The sequence below is a fragment of the Myxine glutinosa genome, chromosome 4 (genome assembly GCF_964187855.1).
Source record: "Myxine glutinosa chromosome 4, kmMyxGlut1.1, whole genome shotgun sequence".
In the NCBI taxonomy this organism is placed as follows: Eukaryota; Metazoa; Chordata; class Myxini; order Myxiniformes; family Myxinidae; genus Myxine; species Myxine glutinosa.
Window position 1 is genome coordinate 79,986,881 of NC_136264.1, and position 24,582 is coordinate 80,011,462.

The 24,582-nt window shown below is 47.8% G+C and overlaps 1 protein-coding gene across 5 annotated transcripts in view; it reads right to left on the reverse strand.

The window, feature by feature from the left end:
* The window catches only part of LOC137424903 (forkhead box protein P1), a 257,074-nt gene that overhangs the window by 103,810 nt on the left and 128,682 nt on the right, over positions 1-24,582 (reverse strand). Inside the window, exon 1 of one of the 5 annotated variants that reach the window (XM_078776068.1) lies at positions 18,535-18,645. The exons of the other annotated variants lie outside the window; for them this stretch is intronic. Coding sequence (XP_078632194.1) covers positions 18,535-18,567 — 33 coding nt within the window. The 5' untranslated portion in view covers positions 18,568-18,645. Of the gene's footprint in view, positions 1-18,534; positions 18,646-24,582 lie in introns of those variants that run through there. 5 annotated transcript variants of the gene reach the window in all.

The following is a 24,582-nucleotide window of genomic DNA, read 5'->3' on the forward strand; positions in this document are numbered from 1 at the left end:
ATGTGTTCTGCTTTAAACAAAAACACATTCTATGCAGAAATGAGAGCATTGTTTACATTGTTGGATCTGTTTGTGTATTTAGGAAGGGGTTGTGAATAAAATCTAAGCATTCGGATTTCAGCATAATTTACAATGTAAATACATTATTAGTTCATGTGCTTATAATTAAATATCGTATTTGTGACATAAACACATGTTGAAGCAATTCGCACTGTCCAGTTTGTGCAATTAAAAGCCATTGGAGAAAGGTAATTATTTATTGTTTAAACCCTAAGCAAATGTTGTTAATGTATCGTAAGATAAACTTTCGTCTCTATTTATGACGAGGCAGTTTCTGGCAACATGATAAACTGTGGACCGGGAAAACATAAAAATCATTTTAACCTATACATGACATTCATGCTTTTATTCAGGTAGGTCATGCTCTTACTATGTATTTTTCATAACATATTGAGACTTCAAAAAAAAACTCTGGCATGCCTTGGATTATGGTGAGTATCTTGTTGAATAAATTGCGAATAAAAAACCAATCTATTAAAGCGCGGCGTTACGCGCGCTGCTTGTGAGCAAGGAGGAAGCGGACAAGCGGTAACATATAAACGTCTTTATTGTAAGACTACACTGTAACACTGAAATGTTCCGGGCTGGTCGCCCGGTGTATATCATGAGGCCACGCCTACCCCTCGGGCGTGGCCACCGCCCACTTGGTGCGTGGAATGATGTCACCACGCCAGTGGGCTTTTGTGTCCGCCACACGCGCCCCCCCAGAATTCCCGCGCACCTGGAGGGCCAGTTTGCGGGGCAGACGAATGACCCGGCCGAAGCGCCCCCTGGCGATCGGCGGCGTCCGGGGTGCAGGGATGCCAGGTGGGATGCCCCTGGCTGCCCCTGGGATGGGTGCAGGACCGGGGGGCGGCGTGGCGGCGGGGCTGGGCGGTGCCGGGGGTCCGCCCGCAGGAGGGCGGCCCCGACGTGGGGGTCGGGCCACTGGCGGTGGATGGTCCACATCGAGGTGGGCCGGCTTGAGGCGGTCTACCGAAACACGGTCAGGAGTACCGCCGATGTCCAGGGTGAAGTGCTTCGCCCCGGTCTCCAGCACGCGGAAAGGCCCGTCGTACGGGGGCCGCAGTGGTGTCTGATGGGCATCGTGGCGGACGAAGACGTACTCCGCCGTGCGAAGCTCCGGGGCGACGTGCGTCGGTGGGTGCCCGTGGCATGCCGTTGGCACCGGGGCGAACCTCCGGGCGGTCTCTTGCAGAGCGGAGCGCTGCTGTGCCGCGGACCATGGTGCCGTGGAGTCAGGGAGGAACTCGCCCGGCACCCGCAGCGGTTGCCCGAAGACCAACTCCGCCGCGGATGCGCGCAGGTCCTCCTTGGGCGCCGTCCGGAGGCCCAGCAGGACCCAGGGGAGCCTGTCGACCCAGCCGCCGTCGCGGAGGGTGGCCCGGAGCGCGGCCTTCAATGAGCGGTGAAATCGCTCACACAGGCCGTTAGCCTGGGGGTGGTAGGCCGTGGTTCGGTGCAGCCGGACCCCGAGCCCCTGCGCAACCGCCCCCCAGAGCTCTGAGGTGAACTGGGGGCCGCGGTCGGATGAGATGTCTGAGGGGGCGCCGAACCGGGCGACCCAGGTGGCGATGAAAGCCTGCGCGACATCGGCCGCCGTTGTCGACGCCAAGGGCACGGCCTCCGGCCACCGGGTGGTGCGGTCCACCATGGTGAGGACGTAGGTGAAACCCCGCGAGGGGGGCAGAGGTCCCACCAGGTCCACGTGGACGTGGTCAAACCGGCGTTCCGGCACCGTGAACGGGGCCAACGGGGCCTGGGTGTGCCGGTGCACCTTGGCGCGCTGGCACGCGAGGCACGTCCTGGCCCAGCCGCGGACGGCCTTCCGGAGGCCATGCCAGATGAACTTGTCGGCGATCAGCCTTTGGGAGGCCCTCGCGCCCGGGTGGGACAGGCCGTGGATGGCGTCAAACACCTGGCGCTGCCAGCCCGCGGGCACAATGGGGCGAGGACGCCCGAGGGAGACGTCGCACAAGAGGGCCGTGCCCGCGCCGTCGAACGGCACCTCGGTGACGCGTAGGCCCGTGACGGCGGTCCGCAAGGCCTGGACGTCGGGGTCAGCGGCCTGGTCCGCTGCCATCCGGGCATAGTCGATGCCGAGGTGGACTGCGTGGGCGACGGCCCGGGAAAGGCAATCCGCCACCGGGTTGTCCTTCCCCGCGACGTGCTGGATGTCCGTCGTGTACTCGGACACGGCCGAGAGGTGACGCTGCTGCCGGGCCGACCACGGCTCGGTGACCTTGCCCATCGCGAAGATCAGCGGCTTGTGGTCGACGAAGGCAGTGAACGCCCGGCCCTCGAGCAGATGGCGGAAGTGCCTGACCGCCAAGTGAAGTCCGAGCAACTCGCGGTCGAAGGTACTGTAACGGCGTTCGGGCGGGCGAAGCTGCCGGCTAAAGAACGCCAGCGGTTGCCAAGCTCCACGCACCCATTGCTCGTGCACCGCGCCCACCGCGTAGTCCGAGGCATCGGTGGTGAGGGCGATCGGTGCATCGGGCGCCGGGTGCGCGAGCATGGTGGCGTTAGCCAAGGCGAGCTTCGCGCCCGTGAACGCCGTGTCCATCTGCTCGGTCCAGGTAACGTCGCCTTTGCCCGGCTTACCTCGGAGAGCTTCGTGCAGGGGGCGCAGGAGCTGGGCGATACGGGGCAGGAACCGATGGTAAAAGTTCACCATGCCCAGGAACTCCTGCAGCCCTCTGATCGTGCGGGGGCGCGGAAACCCCTTCACCGCCTCCACCTTGGCCGGCAGGGGGACGGCTCCGTGCCTGGTGACACGGTGCCCCAGAAAATCGATTGTGGCGGCGCCGAACCGGCACTTTGCGGGGTTCACAATCAGGCCATGCTGGCCCAGGCGTTCGAAGAGCGTGCGGAGGTGGCGTAGGTGCTCTTCGCGGGACGCGCTGGCGACGAGGATATCGTCCAGGTAGACGTAGACAAAATCCAAGTCGCGCAGGACGCTGTCCATCAGTCGCTGGAACGCCTGAGCCGCATTCTTCAGACCGAAGGGCATGCGCAGGAACTCGAAGAGTCCGAATGGCGTGATGACCGCCGTCTTCGGGACGTCCTCCGGCCTGACGGGGACCTGATGGTAGCCGCGTATGAGGTCCACCTTCGAGAAGAAGGACCTGCCCGCCAAACGGGCGGAAAAGTCCTGAATGTGGGGGACGGGGTAGCGGTCGGGAGTCGTGGCGTCATTGAGACGGCGATAGTCCCCGCATGGTCGCCATCCCCCGCCGGGCTTCGGCACGATGTGCAGCGGCGACGCCCAAGCGCTCCCTGAGCGCCGAACGATGCCGAGTCGCTCCAGGGTAGCGAACTCCGCTTTTGCCACCGCCAGCTTCGTCGGCTCGAGGCGGCGTGCCCGGGCGTAGACCGGTGGCCCGACGGTGGGGATGTGATGGGCCACCCCGTGCTTGACGGCCCCCGCCGAGAAGGTGGGCCACGTTAGGGCCGGGAAGCCGGCGAGGAGGCGGGTGAATGCGTCCGCTGCCGGAAGCGTACAGACCAACGTGGCCGGAACCGAATCGTTCGGCAAGCCGCTTGGCAAGCCGCTCGTTGAGCTGGGCAACGCACATGCGAGCGAGCTGAACGTCTCGGCCTGGACAAGCCGTCTGCGCTTGACGTCGACCAGGAGCCCATTAGCGCACAGGAAGTCCGCGCCAAGCAGTGCCATGGGCACGTCGGCGGTGACGAACGTCCATCGGAAAACCTGCCCTCCAAACCGCAGAGAGAGGCAGCGTTTTCCGTACGTACGGATGGGCGTCCCGTTCGCGGCAAGCAGCGCGGGGCCCCCACCCGCGGCGTGCTTGTCTGACGTGCCGGCGGGAATGACACTCACCTGTGCTCCCGTGTCGCACAGGTAACGGCGCCCGGAGAAGGTGTCCGTTATGAACAGCAGGCTGCTCGAACGGCCGGCGCTCATCGCCACAATTGAGCGCCGGCCCGGGCGTTTCCCGACCCGTTGAAGGAGCACGGCGGATGACACCGCCGAGCTTCGTGGCCGAACTTGGCGTGGAACCAGCACCAGGTGGTGGAGCTGGAGGAGCGCGGCTGGCTCCGCCAGGCCGGTGGAGTCGACGGGTTTCCCCGCGGTGGCGGTTTTCGCCGCGGCGGTGGGCGGGGCGTGGCGGCGTTCACGAGGTGCGTATCAGCATGCTGCTGAACATCAGCGTGCTGCTGAACATCAGCGTGCTGCTGAACATCAGCGCGCTGCTGAACATCAGCGCGCTGCTGAACATCAGCGCGCTGCTGAACATCAGCGTCGAATGCCGTGACGGCCACGCCGACGCTCGCCCGCGTGTCCGAAACGGCGAAGTACTTGTCCGCCTCGGCCGCCAATGCTCGGGGTTCCGTTAGCCCGGTCCCGGCCAACGCGAGGCGAACCTGCGCTGGAAGTTGGCGACGGAAAAGCGCCCGGAATAGCGAACCGGGGGCTTCGTCGCCCAACAGTGACAGCATATGGTCCATTCGGACCGACGGGCGCGTCTCACCGAGCTCGGGGAGATCCAGGAGGCGGTCGGCCCGTGCGTCGTCCGTGAGGCTGAACGTGGCTAGGAGTAGCCGCTTGAGTGCCTCGTACTTGTGGCCTTTCGGTGGGTGGCGAAGGACGGACACAACTCGAGCGGCCGTGCCGGGCCCGAGGGAGGCGACGACGTGGCAATAGCGCGTGTCATCGCCGGTGAGGTGCCGAAGCTGAAATTGGGCTTCGGCCTGGACGAACCAGACTTCGGCCTGAGCCTCCCAAAATTCCGGAAGTTTGACGAAGTCGGCCATGGCGATGGCGTCGCGTGTGGAAGGATCGCTCCGGCAGATCCAACGTCGAGGGTCACCAGTAAAGCGCGGCGTTACGCGCGCTGCTTGTGAGCAAGGAGGAAGCGGACAAGCGGTAACATATAAACGTCTTTATTGTAAGACTACACTGTAACACTGAAATGTTCCGGGCTGGTCGCCCGGTGTATATCATGAGGCCACGCCTACCCCTCGGGCGTGGCCACCGCCCACTTGGTGCGTGGAATGATGTCACCACGCCAGTGGGCTTTTGTGTCCGCCACACTATACTATAAAAGGCCCAAAGCATGCATGCGTCCATCTGTGTGTACCATTTTGTTCCACCCTTTGGTTGGACATTTCGCTTGACTCCACCCACAATGTCAATCTGTACTAGAACGACACTCTTCGACGTCACGCACGACGTCCACCAATATGCCTCCACTCACATTATTACATTATTACAACACTTGTACCAAGTTTGCTTTAAATCCATTAAGCTGTTCTCAAGTTATCACATTATTACCTGACATGACCTCTAACCTCTTGACCCCAAAATTTAATCAGTTCATGTTTACACCATTATACATACCTGTACCAAGTTTTAATTTGAATCCCTTCAGCAGTTCACAAGTTATCACATTTTTACTTGACATGACCTTTGACCTTTGACCTCAGTACCCCAAAATCTAATCAGTTAATCTTTACATCATCATACATATATCTGTACCCAGTTTGAATTGGATCCCTTTAGCCGTTCTCAAGTTATAGCCCTATTAGGACTTTGACCTTTGCCCCCAACATCTAATCAGTTAATATGTACATCATTATACATACCTGTACCAAGTTTGAATTAGATCACTCCAGCTGTTCTCAACTTATAGACATATTGCAGACTTTGACCTTTGACCTCTTGGCACCAGATTCTAATCAGTTAATATTTACATCATTCTACATAAGTGCACCAAATTTGTTCAGAATACCATCACTGGTTCACAAGTTATCAGGGTAACAGGATTTTTACCTAACATGACCTCTGACCTTTGGACTTTGACCTCATGACCCCAAAATCTATTCAGTTCATCTTTACCTCATTATACATACCTGCACTAAGTTTGACAAAGATCCCGTCAACTGTTATCAAGGTATCGCGGTAATGAAAAACTATCACGGACGGACAGCCGGACAACCTGAAAACATAATGCCTTCGGCGGTTCATCAACGGAGGCATAAAAACACTAAACTAATCAACGTTAATTGAGGAATTACTGTATTTTATATAATTTATGATCTTACTATAATTCACCAAATGTCCGTCCATATAATGTCCGTCCAAATGTACATCCATATACATTCCTGTCTGTCTGTCTGTCTGTCTGTCTGTCTGTTCGAAGGTACCGTAAAAACTGCTGAACCGATCGCAAAGATATTTTGGGTGAATAATTCTGGGATCTCCAGGAGTAAAATAGGCTATTTAGTTTTCCCAATTTCAGCTTTAGTCTCCAGCATTCTCAGGTTTGGACTCCTGCATAACATTCGCGTTCACATAACGTTCATTGTTCTCATTGTGACGATGTTGTTTTCCCGGGTGCCGCACAAACGGCTGCACCGATCGCTGCACAGACTCTATCGGACTCGGTGACCTCAGACGAAGACCTTTTATAAGGACACGGGTTGAATCCCTGCTTGGGAGAATTCTAATCCATTTCAACTGAAGGAAACACGTATCAGGAGTACATACGACATAGCGATTGTGAACACGATTATCGATCACGATTCACGATCACGATCATCACGATCATAGTGTATCGATCACTGTGGGACATTTGGTGAATTATAGTAAGATACTGTTTAGATTTTGATGATTTGCGTGTGATATGATTTAACGGATGTTGATATGAATCGTTTAAAACCAAAAAACCCTTCAATTTCTGATATTTTACCGTTTCATTTGGGCCTCCCAATTGAAGCCCCGCCCACAGGGCGGCGGGTACCATTGTGGGCGTTGAATCCCTGCTTGAGAGAATTCCATCCCCCTCACCGCCATCACGGCCATCTATCCAACTTACAATCCCACGAGATATGCGGAAAGGACGACCCAAAACCAATATAAACATCATTAAACATCATTCGTATATAAACATCATTAAAAGTAAATAATGACCTCGGGAAAAGTTCAAAGACATTTAATCTCCACATGAGAGAATTCCACATAGCTATTTGGGCGGTGAATATGCTAGCAGATCGCTGTCTCCATCGATCTTGCCAAGGCCATAACACCTATCGGCTGAAAATCCTTTTAACTGTTCATTTGGTAGTTTTTATTTGGTAGTTTGGTAGTTCATTTGGTAGCCTGGTGTTGGCTTAGCAGTTAGGGTGCCGGCTTGGGATCCTAGGATCCTGAGTTCGAATCCTGGTCGATCGCTGAATTAACGCCAGGGGGGTTGACTCAGCCTGTCATCCTTCTGAGGTCGGCACATTGAGTACCAGCTTGCTGGGATGAATGATCACGGTGTGTACCCCGATTTAGAATAGGTACACCGTATCCCTGCGCATCGTAAGAGGCGACTAAGGGTTAGCGTCAGGAAGGGCATCCGGCCATGAAAACATTGCCTCAACCAGGGAACCATGATTGTCATGGGGCCCGCAAGGCTAACCCCCGCTCTAGCGGGGAAAATGGCCTTAAAACGATCATTCATTCATTCAGTTTTTGTTCATTTGGTCGTTTTTACAATGAAGGAAACATTAACAATGTTGTTAAAAGTTTATTTTGTGATTAATTTGTGATTGGAGTTATGTTGTTTGGAATTTAAAAAAGAGATCGAGTTCAAGTGAATGACGACATGCCGTGATGGTTTCTACTTTCTGAACGTGAACTTCGCGGATCGCCATATGCAGATTCGCCAAGGACCCACGATCGATGTTTCTATATGTGAATGTACCCGTTTGTTTGCGAACGGGTACGTTTTTCATGGAAGTCCTTCACGAACTTGCTGTCCATGTCTGACGTGCGACTGAAGGTGCTACAGGAATGTGGAATTTATTGGTTTCATGCTTTAGCATTCGCCGTATCTGCATTGCCTGTTTGCTTCTGGCCTCCCACCCGTGCGTAGCATCCACACACACGGCACGTGCACGGAACACACACGTAACATCCATACCGTGAAATGGGGTGAATAGGGACAGCAAGGTGAATAGGGACACAAACAGAAAAAAGTTCGGAAACTTTTTTCGCTGAAAATTGATAACCATACTGATTTGTTGATATTTTGGTTGAAAGTGTTCCTTGTTTTTTTTTTAAAGCAACTTATAGTCCCTATTAACCCCATATATGGGTTAAATAGGAATAAATAGGATTTTTATGGGTGTCCCTATTCTCCCCGTTTTACGGGTGAATAGGGACAGTCACTAATACAAAAAAAAAAAAATCAAGAAATAGGGACAGTTTGGAGAAACTTTTTATCCCATTTTTTTTTTTCATTGGCACCGTGGTTTATATTATGGGTGCATATTATGTGCATCCATCTGAGCTATCAGTTTAGCAATAAGTTGGAAACTCAGGATTGTTTCTTGATTATTATTATTTTTGTATTAGTGACTGTCCCTATTCACCCATAAAACGGGGTGAATAGGGACAGCCATAAAAATCCTATTTAACCCATATATGGGACTATAAATTGCTTTTTTTTTTAAACAAGAGAACACTTTCAACCCAAATATCAACAAATCAGTATGGTTATCAATTTTCAGCGAAAAAAGTTTCCGAACTTTTTTTCAGTTTGTGTCCCTATTCACCTTGCTGTCCCTATTCACCCCATTTCACGGTACACATGATTGTGTGGATGTGTGGAATGTGGGACATTTGGTGAATTATAGTAAGATACTGTTTGGATTTTGATGATTTGCGTGTGATATGATTTAACGGATGTTTATATGAATCGTTTAAAATAAAATAAAAAGCCTTCAATTTCTGATATTTTACCTTTTCATTTGGGCCTCACAATTGAAGCCTCGCCCGTAGGGCGGGTACCGTTGCTGGTTGTATAAAATTGTATAAAATGTAGGCTACCAATTGTATTTTATACATCATTGTATAAAATGTTATCTGAAAGATTATTTACTTTGACAAGTGTGCTGTACATCCATACACAGGGTATATTTTCACACCTTTGATATATTAGTCTTGTCAGAATTATTGTGCTGCTTTATGGAATTTATTGAAGTTTTCTTAAAAGTAAGAATTGCAAGGAAGGGGTGTGGGAAGTGACATTAAATGCCTGGTTTATTTGTTGTTGCTAAATATTATTTGATAGCCTGGCCCTTCAGTACAGCAAAATCTTGATAAGACTAAACAATGAAGATAACATGGTTGCAATTTTTACTGTGAATGTTTTGGTTGATAAAAAAGAAAATTATATATATGTACATGTACTATTTTCCCAGTGTTACTTTTTCCTGTTGTGGAATGAACAATACATCCTCAAACTAGAACGGGCACTCGGTAGAGCGCATACCTTCGCCGCAGCTACTGTTCTGTACTTGGTAAAAATACGATTTTGACCTTTTCGTGACCTTGACCTTGACCTTTGACCCGATTGCTCCCAAAATCTAATCAAATGTGTCCCGTATAATAACCAATCATCCCACCAAATTTCATGCAATTCGGTTGAATACTTTTTGAGTTATGCGAATAACATACACACACACACACAGACATACAAATAAATACACAGCGATCAAAACATAACCTTCCGCTTTTGCGAAGGTAATAAAAAGCCAAACCAGTAGCCAAGTACCACAATTAGTATAACTAGCAAAAGTACTCGGCGTTGCTGGGTAACAATGAGTCGCTTCCTGACTAGTATGGTCGTTTGAAGTCAAAATCATGGGCTACCGGGAAAAAATTGTTACCTACGCATATATGGTATCAATCAAAGCGTATTTTTGTGCTCTTTAACATGGTGAAAACTCCTCTTCAATCCTCCTTGGGGAAAAAAAGTTATAGTCGTTTTAGTGAAGGACCCTTTTTCAGTCAAATTTCAATGGCTTCCCATGTCAGAAACCACAGACACGATATAAGCATACGTGATTTGTGCCTAGATGCATTATCAAAGTTCTTTAATCCAACGCCTTTCACATATTTTAACAGTCGGTCATGTGACTTAATTTAATTAGCGTATTTACTAAAATGTTTATTTTAAACTTTGGGTTTATTTAATGTTTTTTGGTGGATTTTGATATTTATTACATCAATTGATTAATATATTACGGTAGTTTTATTATTCCAGTCCTTGAACATGTCAAACAACCCTTGAAGGATCGAGATCATTGGTTCAAAATATCCGATTTTGTGACCGCGATTTCGGTTATTTCTTGTAAACAAACATTCTTGACAACAGTTCGTGCATGCGTGAAATATTTCCGAACGACGTATGTGACACGAGGTTGTTCACCTGCAGCTTCTTAGTGAGTGAATCGTGTAATTAACTTCACGTACAGCGGGCGGGGAATTCCAGCGGGCTTTCGAATGGTCGAGGTAAATGCTTGATGTAGGGGTGGCCTAAGCTACGTAGAGTTCGGGTTTTTATCATCGTCAGTGGCGGAGATTCTAGAGGTGGTAGGGGGCATGCCCCCTACGAAAATCCCACTCGGTTGTTTCAGACTGAGTCGGTCAATTCGCGGCAACCTAAGAAGAGAAGTGAATGAAGAATCTTGGAAATGGTTACAGACAAAATATGAAAAAACGACATTATCATGTATACCAGTCCCAAATGTCTATAAGGCGAGCCGATATATTTGCTACCGCTATACAGGGTCGATTAAAACGATATATATTTTGTACAATTAGTCTTCCATAATAATCGATTAAATAAGCCCCACAAATGTGTACACCGGGGCCCCTAGGCAGCCCCGGGCCCCCAGCCCATTGATAGTAATATTTTTATGCTGCATATTTTTATCAACAATTCATATTTTTCTATATATTCTATAGTAAGTCCTGTTAAGTGTTTTTGATGTGGTTTTACATGTATTTTATACGCAAGGAGGTCTATTTGTTTATTTTCCCTTTCCAGGTAACAAAATGGACACGGCTCCCAGCGAAGAAAGCCTTGTCTTCAATGAAAACAGCTGTGTTATATGTCGAAATGGCTTCCAGGCACCGGGTGATGCGGTACAGGTCACTAGGGGTCCACCAAATCTGATCATCTTCAGTGAGGTACGTGGCCAACTTGATCTTCGCGATTATCTTCACCAGCGAAGTAGCACTACACCTTGTGGAAAAGTTCTTGTTCATGGGGAATGCCGACGCACCTTCGTTGACAAGAAGAGGTTGAAGCGCCCAAGTGAGGAAAAGGAAACATTGAGTCCAAAGAAACAGAACTTGCGATCCGGCAGAGAACCATTCCAGTGGAGGGAGAACTGTTTCTTTTGCAACAGTGAAGTGAAAGTTGATAAACGACACCCAGACCGCGATGAATCTAGAGTTGTGCGCACGATTCCTTTTCGCGAAGAAATGTTTGCAAAATGTCAGAAAAGGCAAGACACTTGGGTTAAGGATGTGCGCATGCGCCTCAGGACTGCATTGACCTTGTTGCAGCTGAGGCAGTGTATCACAAATCTTGCTACTCTCGATTTTACTCTGACAAAGACCTAGCCTCTCCCAAAGGAGCTCCGAAAGCTGCTGGCCGCCCTGAGAGCCAATACATGTTTGAGCAATTCAACAAGTTGTGTGAATGGCTTGAGAGAGAAGCTGAACTGTATACTCTTCCAGAACTGTATTCAAAAATGATCGAGATTGCTGGTAGCAGTGATTTGTATTCTGTAAAGAGAATAAAACAGAAATTGCAGGATCGATACAAGGACTTCATTTTCTTTGCTGAAGTTGATGGAAGAAAAAACGTTGTGTGCTTCCGGAATATGGCCAACTTCATCATTAACGAGAAGTGGTACGAAGAAAAAAGACTGAACATTGAGGACGAAGCAGACAGGATCGTTCTCGCTGCGGCAAAGATAATCAAGGCCCAAATCCGGGCAATGTCGTATTCCAAGGATAAGTATCCAACCACTGACGATATTCAAAACGGCCTAGAGTGGCTGCCACATAGCCTGCGGATTTTTATGGAGAACATTTTTTCTTCCGACACCAAGCAAGCTTCAATAGGACAGTGTATCGTCCATGCGGCAAGACCTCGCTCTATCATCCCCCCTTTAGTATTTGGCTTGGGTGTTGAGCTTGACCATGCATACGGTTCCAAATGGCTCATCAATGAACTAGCCAGATTAGGGTATTCATTATCCTATGATGAGGTGACGAGGTTCAAGCAGTCAGTGGTTCATACTGAGAACTTCGATGATCTAATTCCTGCTTATCCTGGAAGTTTTACCCAGTGGGTTGGTGATAATATTGACCACAACGTTGCAACTCTGGACGGTCGTGGAACATTTCATGGAATGGGTGTGATTGCAGTGTCGACGTTTGGCAGACCTGTTCCTCAAGTGACACCTCAGGCTATCGAGCGACGCAAGATAATGCAAGTTAAGACAGTTGTGGCAAACAAGGGAATTCCCATCCAATCGTATGACGAGCCAGACACTCCTGGCCTCTCTTCAACTGTCTACAAGCCTCTCATTGAGCTGCAATTCCCTTACATTCTGCCACCTTCTGTAAACTCAGAATTGCTTTGGCACTCCGGTTGGTACTTTAGCAACTCCACAAGCCCACGGCCTAACTGGTCAGGATTCATGCAGGACGTCTCAACTGGTAGACATCCACCACAATCTCGTGTGCAGATGTTGCCAATAATCGACTTAAACCCTGCTGATGAAACCTGTATCTATTCTACATTGCTGTACATGCAGAGCCAAGCTGAGAAGTTGAACATTCCTACACCGTGCATCACGTTTGACCAGCCACTCTGGAGAAAAGCTGTCGAAATCATCGATGCCAAGTCACTGAACATAGTCTGCAGGTTAGGAGGCTTTCATACCATGATGAGCTTTCTCGGCAGCATCGGCAACTTGATGGAAGGTTCAGGCTTGTCGGACTTGCTTGAAACTGTTTATGGTGTGAATGCTGTGACACACATGATGTCGGGGAAGGCTGTTTCAAGAGCTCCAAGAGGACACTTTTTAGTTGAAGCAGCACTTATGGCCAGACTCATAGAAGCGGTGCTTCCGAGGAAATCATGCCAGGACAACAACGGTGATCCTGTCGTGATGTATCACAGGACAACCGTGGAGACGGGTGATGAAGATAGGGGGGAATTCACTTTCGAGGACGAAAGTGAGGAAGCTTCCAGTGACGCTGACTCGGAATGTCACGAGGAGTTTGGCATCACTTTGGATGAACTTGACTGCGATTGAGAGGAGTCCACCAAGAGGCTGAATGAGACTGAAGTAGAAGAGCTACGTTGGTACTACGAACAGCTTAGAAATCACGAAATCGATGTTGAGAGTATTGGCGAGTCACCTGCCCTCCTGAAGCTGAAAGACATCATGGAAGCCATTAAGTGTGAGCAAAAGAAGTGTTCAAGAACGGCAAAATTGTGGCTGACTTACATGGAGTACAATGACACTTTAAAGCTGTTCATTCGTGCAAAGAGGACTGGTAGTTGGAATATGCATATCATCGCAGTTAGTCGTATGCTGAACCTATTTGCTGCCGCTGGCCACTTCAACTATGCCAAAAGTGCTCGCCTGTATCTCCAGTGGATGTTAGAGCTGCCTTCTAGCCACCCCTGGTTGTATGCACAATTTTCAGAGCATGGGTATCACATACTGTGCCGCAGCGATCAGTTTTGAGCCAGCTTGTGGACAGATCTCACAATTGAGCAAGTAATGATGCGATCTATAAAGAGCCGAGGAGGGTTAACTAGAGGACGAGGGATCACAGACATGGTGAGATTATTATGGATATACAGTATGCATAAGTGTGCCGAGGTGCACGAGGTCATGACCGATGTCACAGGACTTGTCCACAGAACCAGTGAGCAGCATGTGGAGCTGGGGGGCGCCCGCTGTAATCGTGATTTTGAGAATTTTAACAGAATCTTCAACTGGCTTGCTCAGCATGATCCCTTTGATGTTCAGAAGCACGAATTGAGATCGCTATCATCAGGGTTAACTGCTACCGATGGTGACGGTGTCAATTGTGACGAGGTCGAAGAAGTTGGTTTGTCGCTCCAAGAAAAACTTGATAATGTCAAGGTTCACGAAGCATCGATGAAACGCAGTCAGTACGTCCGCACTTTGATTCATTTGAAAAAAAGGAATCAAGATCAATCAGCAGACGGTGCATGGTGATCCACTTATTCTGTTTTCAAGACTGCTGGTCCTTCTAGAACGATGCGAAGACACAGCACCCTACTTTCAGTACGAGCTTACTCCGTTCCCAACATCTCTGTTCAAAGACTTTGCCATGCGTAAGCCGAATAAGGCCGTTTTGGTCAACAGATTGACTAGTGGCTTAAGCATGGTGAGAGCATTACAAAACATGACGTATGTTTTAGATGGAGGGGCCTTGCTTCATCGTGTGCGATGGCTGGCTGGAAAGACGTACAAAGAAGTGATCATGCAGTACCTTTTGTATGTCCGTTCCAAGTATGGAATATGTCGCATCGTTTTTGACGGTTATGAAAGTGGACCCTCAGTGAAAGACCACGAGCACCAGAGAAGGGCTGGAAAAGCTTCAGCAGATGTTCAGATCAGCGAAGAAATGCACACTCACAGAAATCAACAGCTCTTTCTCGCGAACGAAAAAAACAAGACCCAGTTCATCAATTTACTCAGCCACTATCTCAGGTTGGACGGTCATGAAGTGGTTCAGAGTGAGAGCGATGCTGATACCCAGATCGTTTCTGCAGCCCTTGACCTAGCTTCAGCTGGCCAGCATGCCACAGTGGTAGCTGATGACACTGACGTCCTTGTTCTTCTGCTCTTTCACTGGAACACAGACATGGCTGATATTCACTTACGATCAGAACCCAGGAAAGCACAGAAGAGACCTTTGAAGCTCAATAATATCAAAGAAGCTGTAGGACACTTAGAGCAGACTGTTCTTCATCACCTTCTAGTAATTCACGCATGGGGTGGCTGCGATACAACCTCTGCTGTTTTTGGTCACGGAAAATGCAGGATCCTCAAGCTCGTCCAGAATTCGCAAGAAGTGCGACAATGGTGTGCAGTAGTTGCGCAGGAGGATGCGACCCAGGATGCTGTCGGAGAAGCCGTTGCACAGATTTTCATCAAGATGTATGGCGGAAAGCCAGACGACTCATTGACCAAATTACGACATGCTCGCTACAGGGAGCTTGCAGCAACAACCTCTTCCACGATGCGACCAGAGCGACTTCCCCCGATGGAACGAGCTGCATTCCAACATAGCCTCAGAGTGCATCTGCAGGTTATGATATAAAAAGTCTGAATGTATCTCAAATAGAACCGTGTGAATGGGGGTGGATGGTGGAGAATGGTAGATTGGCGCCTGTCATGACCGACTTGGAACCTGCCCCCGATGATCTTCTGAAGTATGTGCGCTGCAAATGTAAGGCATAGTCACAAAATCCCTGCAGCACCAATCTTTGTTCCTGTCGGAAAAGTGGGCTCAGTTGTGTAACTGCTTGTCGTGACTGTCGAGGTGAAGAGTGTCAGAATGCTGCTCCAGTGCAACCGGAAGAAGACGAAATGCCTGTGGACGCGAACATCTTTGAGATACTACTTTAGATTTATTTCCGACATAGTACATATGATTTACATCTTCTGTAGAAAGTAAGCCATTCCAGTTTGTTCCCTGTTATTTTTTTTGCAATGTTGCTTGGTAATGGCCTGACTATACGCCGGACGCGTAATATTTTTTTCCCATGATGGTACAGGGCAATTATACTATACTATACTATATTTTAATGACAATTGCCCTGTACCATCATGGGGAAAAAATTCGCACCCCGGACACAAGGCTGTTACCATGCTGGATAAATCGTGCTGTAAAATGTTTTCCCCAAAGAGGATCAAAGAGGAGTTTTCACCATCTTGTAGAGCATAAAATTGCGCTTCTTTTGATGCCATATATGCTTTGGTAACAATTTTTTCCCGGTACATCAATCAAACGACCAGACTAGACGGGGATATGAGGAGAGGGGAGAAGGAGAGGAGCGAGGGAGAGGGGGGGAGAGGGTGGGGGGGGGGGGGGGAAAGGATGGGGGAGGAGAGGATGGAGGGGGAGAAAAGGGAAGGGAAGGGGGAGGAGAGAGAGGGAAGGAGGAGGGTGGAATGGAGGGGGACGGAAGGAAGGGTTAGTATATCGCACAATAATGTTAGTCAACAAAAACCAGGGTAGCTGGGTAGGTAAAAACAAAAAGGGAGCTCTGTCTACTGTAACGCCATTGCTTGCAAAAACAGCCTGAATAGCGTTCACCAAGTGGTGGTTAATCATATTCAAAAATGGTGTTCTAACACACTTAAACTTCCCGGCCTTCTGACGAATTAATTAAGAGCCCTGGCGAAGCAGCTTAAGCACTCCAGCAAGCACTCCAACGAAATGGGTGATAAGGAATGGTTGGCTTGGGAAGCGATAGCAAGCTGATTGCTTCTGGTTGAAATGGCCGAAGAATTCTAAAAACAGATCGCAGGTACAGTGGAGTGACACCCTATCCCATGGAGGTATGAATTAAGTTAAAACTTATTATTAAGTTAAATTTAAAAAAACTAACCCCAGAATGAGAATGACAGCCTTGCTTAAATAAATGCATTATACACTTGGTTATAAAAATCGCTAGAAATGGTAAATGTTGTCAGATTTCACTCCAGATTTGGACATTTGTTTAGACTACAGCATCCACTCCTCATATCTGAATCCTGATTTTGATGATATGCTTCAATTATGTAATGATAATATAATGTAAATGATAATTGTAAATGATAAATGATATTATCAAATGTAAATGATAATGTAAATGATAATTATGTAATTGTGGCGGACACAAAAGCCCACTGGCGTGGTGACATCATTCCGCGCACCAAGTGGGTGGTGGCCACGCCCGAGGGGTAGGCGTGGCCTGAGGATATACACGGGGCGCGCAGCCCGGAGCGCGCCAGTGTTACAGTGAGCTCCTGAAATAAAGACGCTTATAAGTTACCGCTTGTCCGCTTCCTCCTTGCTCGCAAGCAGCGCGCGTAACGCCGCGCTTTATAATGATTATAATCGATCGTGTTTCCAAGGCAAGGCACGTTTGAATAGGCCGAAACAAAATGGCGTCTAAGAACCCAGCGAGTGGCAGTGGGCTGACCAAGATGGTGGGCCGCCATATTGGTAAGCTTTTTTCGTGTTTTTTTCTTCATATGAGCACCTCGTTAATCATCTTCAAAAAGGGTGTTATAACACACCCAAACACCCAGTTTTCATCATTACAATCTGTTGGAGGGCCAGGTGTATGAATGCAAAGTTTGGGGCCGCTATGTTTCATGGTTTTGGAGTTAAGGTGGGTTTTCACGGGACACGCGAACGGTTCGCGAAGGATGCGAATGTCGAAAAAATGGCCGACATTCGCATCCTTCGCGAACCGTTCGCGTGTCCCGTGAAAACCCACCTTTATGGAGGAGACAGACGGATGGATGGACGGACACTGCCTTTTATTATTATTGATGGGCCCCTCATTTTCAAGCAGATGTAAAGTGTGCCAGCATCAGGTACCGGTACCTACACTCCTTCCTCACATCGCATTATTGTACGGTTGTCGGTTTCTCCAAATGGTGGAGAAACTTGCAAACATTGTATTCGAAGAATCCACATAGGAAGCACAGATTTACAATTTCACTACAAACATACAACTGGGTTTAGGCTACACTGGAAAAATGAAGGTATTCTTTTGAAACAAATTAATTTTATACTATTTGCAATTAAGGCAGCACTTCAAGTGGTTAAATACCTAAACTGTACAGGAAGTTATGCACTTTCCTAGATATTTACGAATATGCATCTGCTAAAGCTTACTCAACACCTGCCTGAGACAGAAAGATGTGCAATGGGTCCACCAACATGATGTTCATACCACTGCTAGACACTTTATCAAAGAAGGGAGTCACACACAGTCAATAAATGTTCACGATCAATAGCATGATCGCATTCTAACATTGTCAGATCTGCACAACCACAAATGGCCTCATACACCATGAAAAGCAACAACTACATTGATCATTTGTAGTTGTTCCACAGCTGGGAATAGACTCCCATTATTCGCCCAGTAACATAAACACAAAAGTGAAAAAATTTCATTTCCTTTGCATCCCACAGGCCAGAAAATAAACTGCCAGAAATGCGGTTGTCCGTTCTTGAAGCTGCATATTATGTTGCCAAATTCCAGATCACAAGAACAACAAAGGCGTGCTATGAGCGACAGCCAGTTTGTGCAACCAATTTGCTCAAATAAGTGCAATCCAAGTCCGAATATAACAATTCTTTCCATAAGACTAACAACTACACCTGTCCGACCACAAAAATATTTTTAACGTCTTGGAGTGTACCCTAATGGAATATTAAACCAATAGTTCATAATTTGCATAATCAACATTTACATGCATGACTTATTCATGATGCATTTCTCTGATGAACTCAAGGAAATGAAGCAAAGCAATCTCAAAACACATGGCATCTCTCCAAAACAACAAGCACCCATTTTGGCTATTGTGGTGAGAGCAGGAGTTACCCACCTTTCTCTGGCAGCAGACATTGTCTTCTAACATGGTCTGTTCAGAAATCAAACAGTAACGCCATCGTAGAAGTGCATGGCTGTGTGAGATGCCACGTGTTCATTCAAAAAGAATTTCCTGCTACCCGCCCCACCCCACCTCTCCCCCCCCCCCCCCACAACTCCCAGCCAACGCCACACACACTCAAAGGCTTCGCTTCGGATGACTCCAGCCTTCTACACTTTCTACTCAATCCATTCACCCAACACATTGGCTAAAGAATGGCTTTAACTCAAACCTCTCTCTCCTTTTCGATTCAGTGCCAAGACCTTATCCCTGACCCCAAGTGCAACCCTAAACTCTCGCTCCCCCTGGTTCTTGCTGCTTTCCTTGAAATCAAATCCTGACCTTGATCCCAAGACCACGCTCTAAAACCAGATATGTCTCACCAAGATTGGCTGCCCCATTTTAAACTGTGACCCTATTCTTCACCTTCACCCAAATGCTGCCAATGGTGTTTGCTCTCATGCTCACCAGCTGAATATAGGCATGGGAAAGAACTTTTATTTCTTCTTCTGTAACAGGATCTGAGCAACAAACAGCCCACGGAGAACAAATTCTCGGCTGATGGTTCCAAAGAAATCTCACAACCTTCCAGCAAAGCCGAAGTAAACCGGCTAGACAAACTCGAGACATTTTGTGTTGAACACAAAACAAAACTTTCGGCACCAGTTGCAGCCAGCTCACAGCCTGGGATATAGTATACTCATAAGGTGGAAGGATTGGATTGTTAAAACTTGGAAAAGACCTTGGAATCACCATTTTATTTCCCGAGGTAATCAAAAGTCTTTCCTCCCAAATTGCATCTTTCCTTGAAAAAAAAAAAAAAAAGTTTCACAGTTTTACATTGAATGTCTGATTTAAAATGAAACTCAAAAACGCTGACTAGGTACTGCTTCACAATGTTGTACTTCACCGAAGGCACTAATTGCACAGACCTAAACAATTCCTCGGGGTTATTGTTGTCCAATCGATCAACAACAAATGGGTGCTTGCATTCTGTGACCTTGTGCATGGAACAGAGAGGAGGTGCAAGTATTATCATTACTCACACAACGTTTATTTTTAGTGAGGTGACGGGTTTCACCTAATAATCCGACATGTGGCCAGCAGGTCATTACAGATAGACGGCGCATCCAGAAAATGAGCTCAGGTATCATCAAAGATACTCGTAAAAAGCGGACCTGTTCGGACTCGCCGTTTTGTGTTTCCTGAGAGGCAAATAGAGTTTTTGCGGTTGACAATGAGTAACCAACCGACATATCAATCGAATGCTAGTGCAGGCCATGATTGTACTTACTCTGGAAGCAGATGAAAGTATAACAATATTGATATTAAAATGTATGAAAATTAAAAGCTGCATTAACTTCTTACATATTGATGGAAAAATCAAGCAGTTCATCTGAATAAAACACCAATGGGCACTCAAACTGCAACGTTCAGCTTGTTTCGTCCAACTTGTCCTTGTTTTCTATCTCGTGCCTTTACCTGCCTGCTTCCCATACAGAATACACTTATAGGGCTCATTAAGCTGCTTGTGGGAGCAGGCAAAACTTGTCCTTTCATCCCGAGTTTTTCCACAAACTTGTTTGACAAAGGAAAAAGGGCAGTGGAAAGTCAGGGCGTGGTGCACAGTGGTGTACAACAGAGCCGTGGTTATTATAGACAACAGAGGACGAGCATAATATTGGTTTGGGAAGCAAAAGCAACCGATATGATTTTCATGGTTTTGGACAAGTTTCAGAAAGGTTGGCAAACTCTTCCAAGTTAAATCCAAAAACCAAAAGATACAAGTTGTTGACTTGCCCATTTTCTATGGGATTTGCACTAATTGGGGATTAGTACAGATTTATCCAAATTGGTGCCTTCATAATAACAGGCTACCATCTGCACCTGCCCCACACCACACACATTCATAACACCTTCCACACCCTCAGAGCAAAGCCAGAGACGGAAGGCAAAACATTGTTTTTGTATATAGTTTTGAGGCTCGTGGAGGAGCAGATCAGGATGTAACAGAACGAAAAGAACAGCGGAAAGAGAGGGGGGACACCAACAGCAGGGTTGAGGGACTAAATAGAGGGAGACTAGGATAAAGTAGATGGGAGGGGTTCGTCAGATGGTCTTTTTGGAGAGACAGAGTGAGAGTGTGAGATTTGTCAGGATTGAAAGACATGTTCCACTTGTTTGACCAGCTCATGATTCTATCTAGGTCTGAGAGAGTAAAGAGGCTGCTGCCTACCTCTCTGGAGGCTGAGGGATGCTCCAGCAGAGAGTAGAGTGATCAGCAAGGAGATAAAGCAGATTTCCCTGAGTCAGCAAGATCATTGATCAAAACTAGGAATAAGAGTTGCCTCAAAACACAGTCTTGGGGAACTCTAGCCTTAACAGGGAGAAGAGATTAGAGGATTCTATTGAGAGCCACACATTGGCTATGAGAGTAGAAGAGGTCAGTAAGCCATGTGTAGAGGTGGCCGAGGATGCCATAGGCAGAGCGTTTGGCGAACGAGGCACGGTGCATAGGCTGCATTGAATGCTTGAGATATGTCTAGAGTGATGGCCCTGGTCTCATGTCTGGAATTGAGGGCCTCCATCCATTATCGGGAGAGCAGAAGCACCATGTCCTGTATAGAGAGACGGGGTCTGAATCTAAACTGAGAGTCTGAGATCATGCCATTGGATAAAAGGAAGGATTTGATGTCGGCTTGATGATGAATTCCATGACCACACTGATGATTGGAAGTAAGCTGATAGGTCTGAAGTTAAGGGTCTGAAGTTAAGGTTTTTGCTGACTTCCAGTAATGTTGTCTGACTTCCAAGTAGATGGAAGATGATCAAGGGCAAATGATAGGGTGAACAGAGCAGAAAGAGGATGTGCAAGAGCAGAAGAGCGGGTTATTAAGACATCGTGTTGATGATGTCCGGGCATTGAAGAATCGGTCTCCTACCATCCCTTTCCTATTGTTAATAACCTTTAGTTGTTCAACTAGTAAGTGCATGAGAAGTAAATGCATTCATAAATGACTGTAATGCTTGTATATTAAGTGCTGGATAAGTTGGACATCACATCAGCAAAAACAAGGCAAAAAAAAAATCTGTGTTTATAATTTTAACCACCACAGAACTGCCCTTTCCGCAAATAATAACTAGAAAGCCAACCTCAAAACTCTAACCTCATTGTCCCCACTCTATTTTGTGAAGGGCAGTGTCTTCTCTGTTACGTACTATCCTCATCCTTCCAGTCATCTCACCATTGCCTTTCCCTTTCACATCCTTAGCTTCTTATTGCAGCCTCCCAATCTCCTTCCTTCTACCTGTCCCTCTCAACCCACCACCATCTACACAAGTGACAGGTGAGAGAGCACTGCTTTGTATCAAGAGTGCTAGGAGGACACATTGCACAGCGAGAGAGCTGAATTGGACATTTGCACTGCTTCATTAACTGTGTAAATGCATGATTAGAGGTATACACTAAAACTGAATGGCAGAAGGTCGACATTGGACTCTAAGCAAGATCCTTCTCTCCATGTGGTATGCACATTAACACAAAGTAATGCTGCCACTCTTGTGCTGAGTTATTAACTGAAAGATGAAACCTGCATTTTTTTACAACGCATTTTACGAAATGCAGGTTTGCTTTTGTTTCCTTACATGGCCCGTTCAATCACGCTCTGCCTGCACTGAATGCTTTCTTTGGCACAGCGCACCACATCAATATCTGCCGTCTGTTCTGTGGACACAATAACATATGATACGCCTGTGTGTACATTCGGCTGAGCCCAGGCTGCGCAAGCACTCACAGCGAAAATAAACACGTCTCATGGCGAGGACAATCCACATTCCACATTAGTGCAGCCACATTGTGATGCACCAATAAATAAACAAGCCAATAAATAAATACACACTCACTTATTCCAAAAATAGGCACACTTTAAAAACCTATGAAAGTGGCAAATGATCAAGTGGCTCCTCAGGTTGCCAAGTCAAAAGCACTTCATGCTTACAGACCGAGCTGCTCCTCAGATACAAGTAACACAAATGTGTCCACAGGGATATATTCTGGGGAAAAAAAGGTAATCGAATATTTTTCTTGTCCCAAAACAAAACAACTTTAATACATCGAGATTGGCCTCCGACTCGCACGTGGTTCATGCTACCCCACACAGTTCTATTTCCACTGTGGTATTTCATCACCTACCCCCACAAACATAACAATATATATATATTGTTACAGCCCGCGGATAAGATGTTATGTTTGCCGAGCGGATGGCCCCGCGGTCGTACAGTTACCCCGATTAACCCGATTCCCGAACGTTGGCCGGATCGCGCCACAGATATTCAATTTAGAAACCTCCAAAGCGACCGAATGTAAAGAGGAAGAGGAAGACGTACAGAAGAGTAACGGGATTTATTATTTACACACACAAGCAAAAGGAGCAGTCAAAGTTATATACAGGGAACATGGAAAAAGCAGGTGACACAGTGAAAATACTAGCTTATACAAACTTAATTAAATACCCAGGACAGAACAAACAGAACAAACTCACGTACACAGGAAGGATGGAATGGCAGGAATGAATGCTGGGAGGAATGGGAAGGTTCAGCTGGGGCAGATGGTTCGGGCTTGATCCCGCACGGGACGTCGGCTGGACCTCGACGGCCACCGATGCCACCGCTATCTGGTTCCCGTGGGGTAACGGGTTGAAGCTGCCTGGTGGAGTCAACGCTGCTTGTGGAGCCAAAGCTGCTTCTCTGGCTCACCTCAGGACGCGTCTGCCGTCTCTGGCGCAACATGATCTCTGATCATCAATTTGGTTTCAGACCAGGTCACTCTACTCTGGACATGCTGCTTCTGCTGTCTCAACAATGGATGGAGGTCCTCAATGCCAAACAGGAAATCAGAGCTGTCTCCCTTGACATATCACGGGCCTTTGATACGGTCTGGCACCCAGCTCTGCTCACCAAACTCTCCTCCTATGGTATCCATGGAAATCTCCATGCATGGCTTGCGGACTTCCTCTCTGGTCGTAGTCAACGTGTGGCCCTGAATGGATTTCTCTCATCTCCCCTTCCTGTTCAGGCTGGAGTTCCCCAAGGAAGTGTGCTGGGCCCTGTGCTTTTTCTGGTCTTTATCAATGATCTCTCCGACTCTCTGGAAAATCCTCTCTATCTCTTTGCTGATGACTCCACTCTCTGCCACTCCATTCCTCTTCCCTCAGATCGGCAGTCTGCAGCCTCCTCACTCTCTGAAGACCTGGACAAAATCACAGACTGGTCAAACAAGTGGAACATGTCTTTCAATCCTGACAAATCTCACTCTCTTACTATGTCTCTCCGAAAAGATCGACTGGACAACCCTCCCATCTACTTTCTCAACAATCCTCTCCAAGAAGTTCTGTCGCTCAAGCTTTTGGGTCTCACTATCTGCCATGATCTTTCTTGGGAAAACCACATTTCCAAGCTGGCCTCCAAAGCCAGTCGCCGACTGGGCATCCTCCGTCGTGCGAAGTCCTTCCTCGGCACACCTGAGCTCCTCACCACATACAAGGCTTTCATCCGCAGCTCAATGGAATACTGTTCTCCCCTATGGGCTGGTGCTCCTGCCTCACACCTAGCTCGTCTTCACGCTGTTGAAACCAAAGCATTCAGAATCATTGGAATCTCCCACGATGAAGCTAACTCCAAGGGCCTCTCACTCACTCACCGCAGACAGGTTGGTGGTCTTTCCGTCTTCTACCGACTCCTCTCTGGCCTTGCCCCCCCCCCCCCCCCCAGCTCTCTCTGGGCTCTGTCCCGCAAATATTCCTACAGGTCGCACAAGATCTGCCAGCAACCCTCTGATGGTTAAACTGCCGAAATCTCGGCTCTCTGCTCACCTTCACTCTTTCATTCCTCTTTTCTCCCGCCTGTGGAACAAACTCCCACACTCCCTTCAATCCCTCTCCTCCCTCCAGGTCTTTAAAACAGCTGTTCACCACCATCTCTTATCTTCCCCCATCCATAACCTTG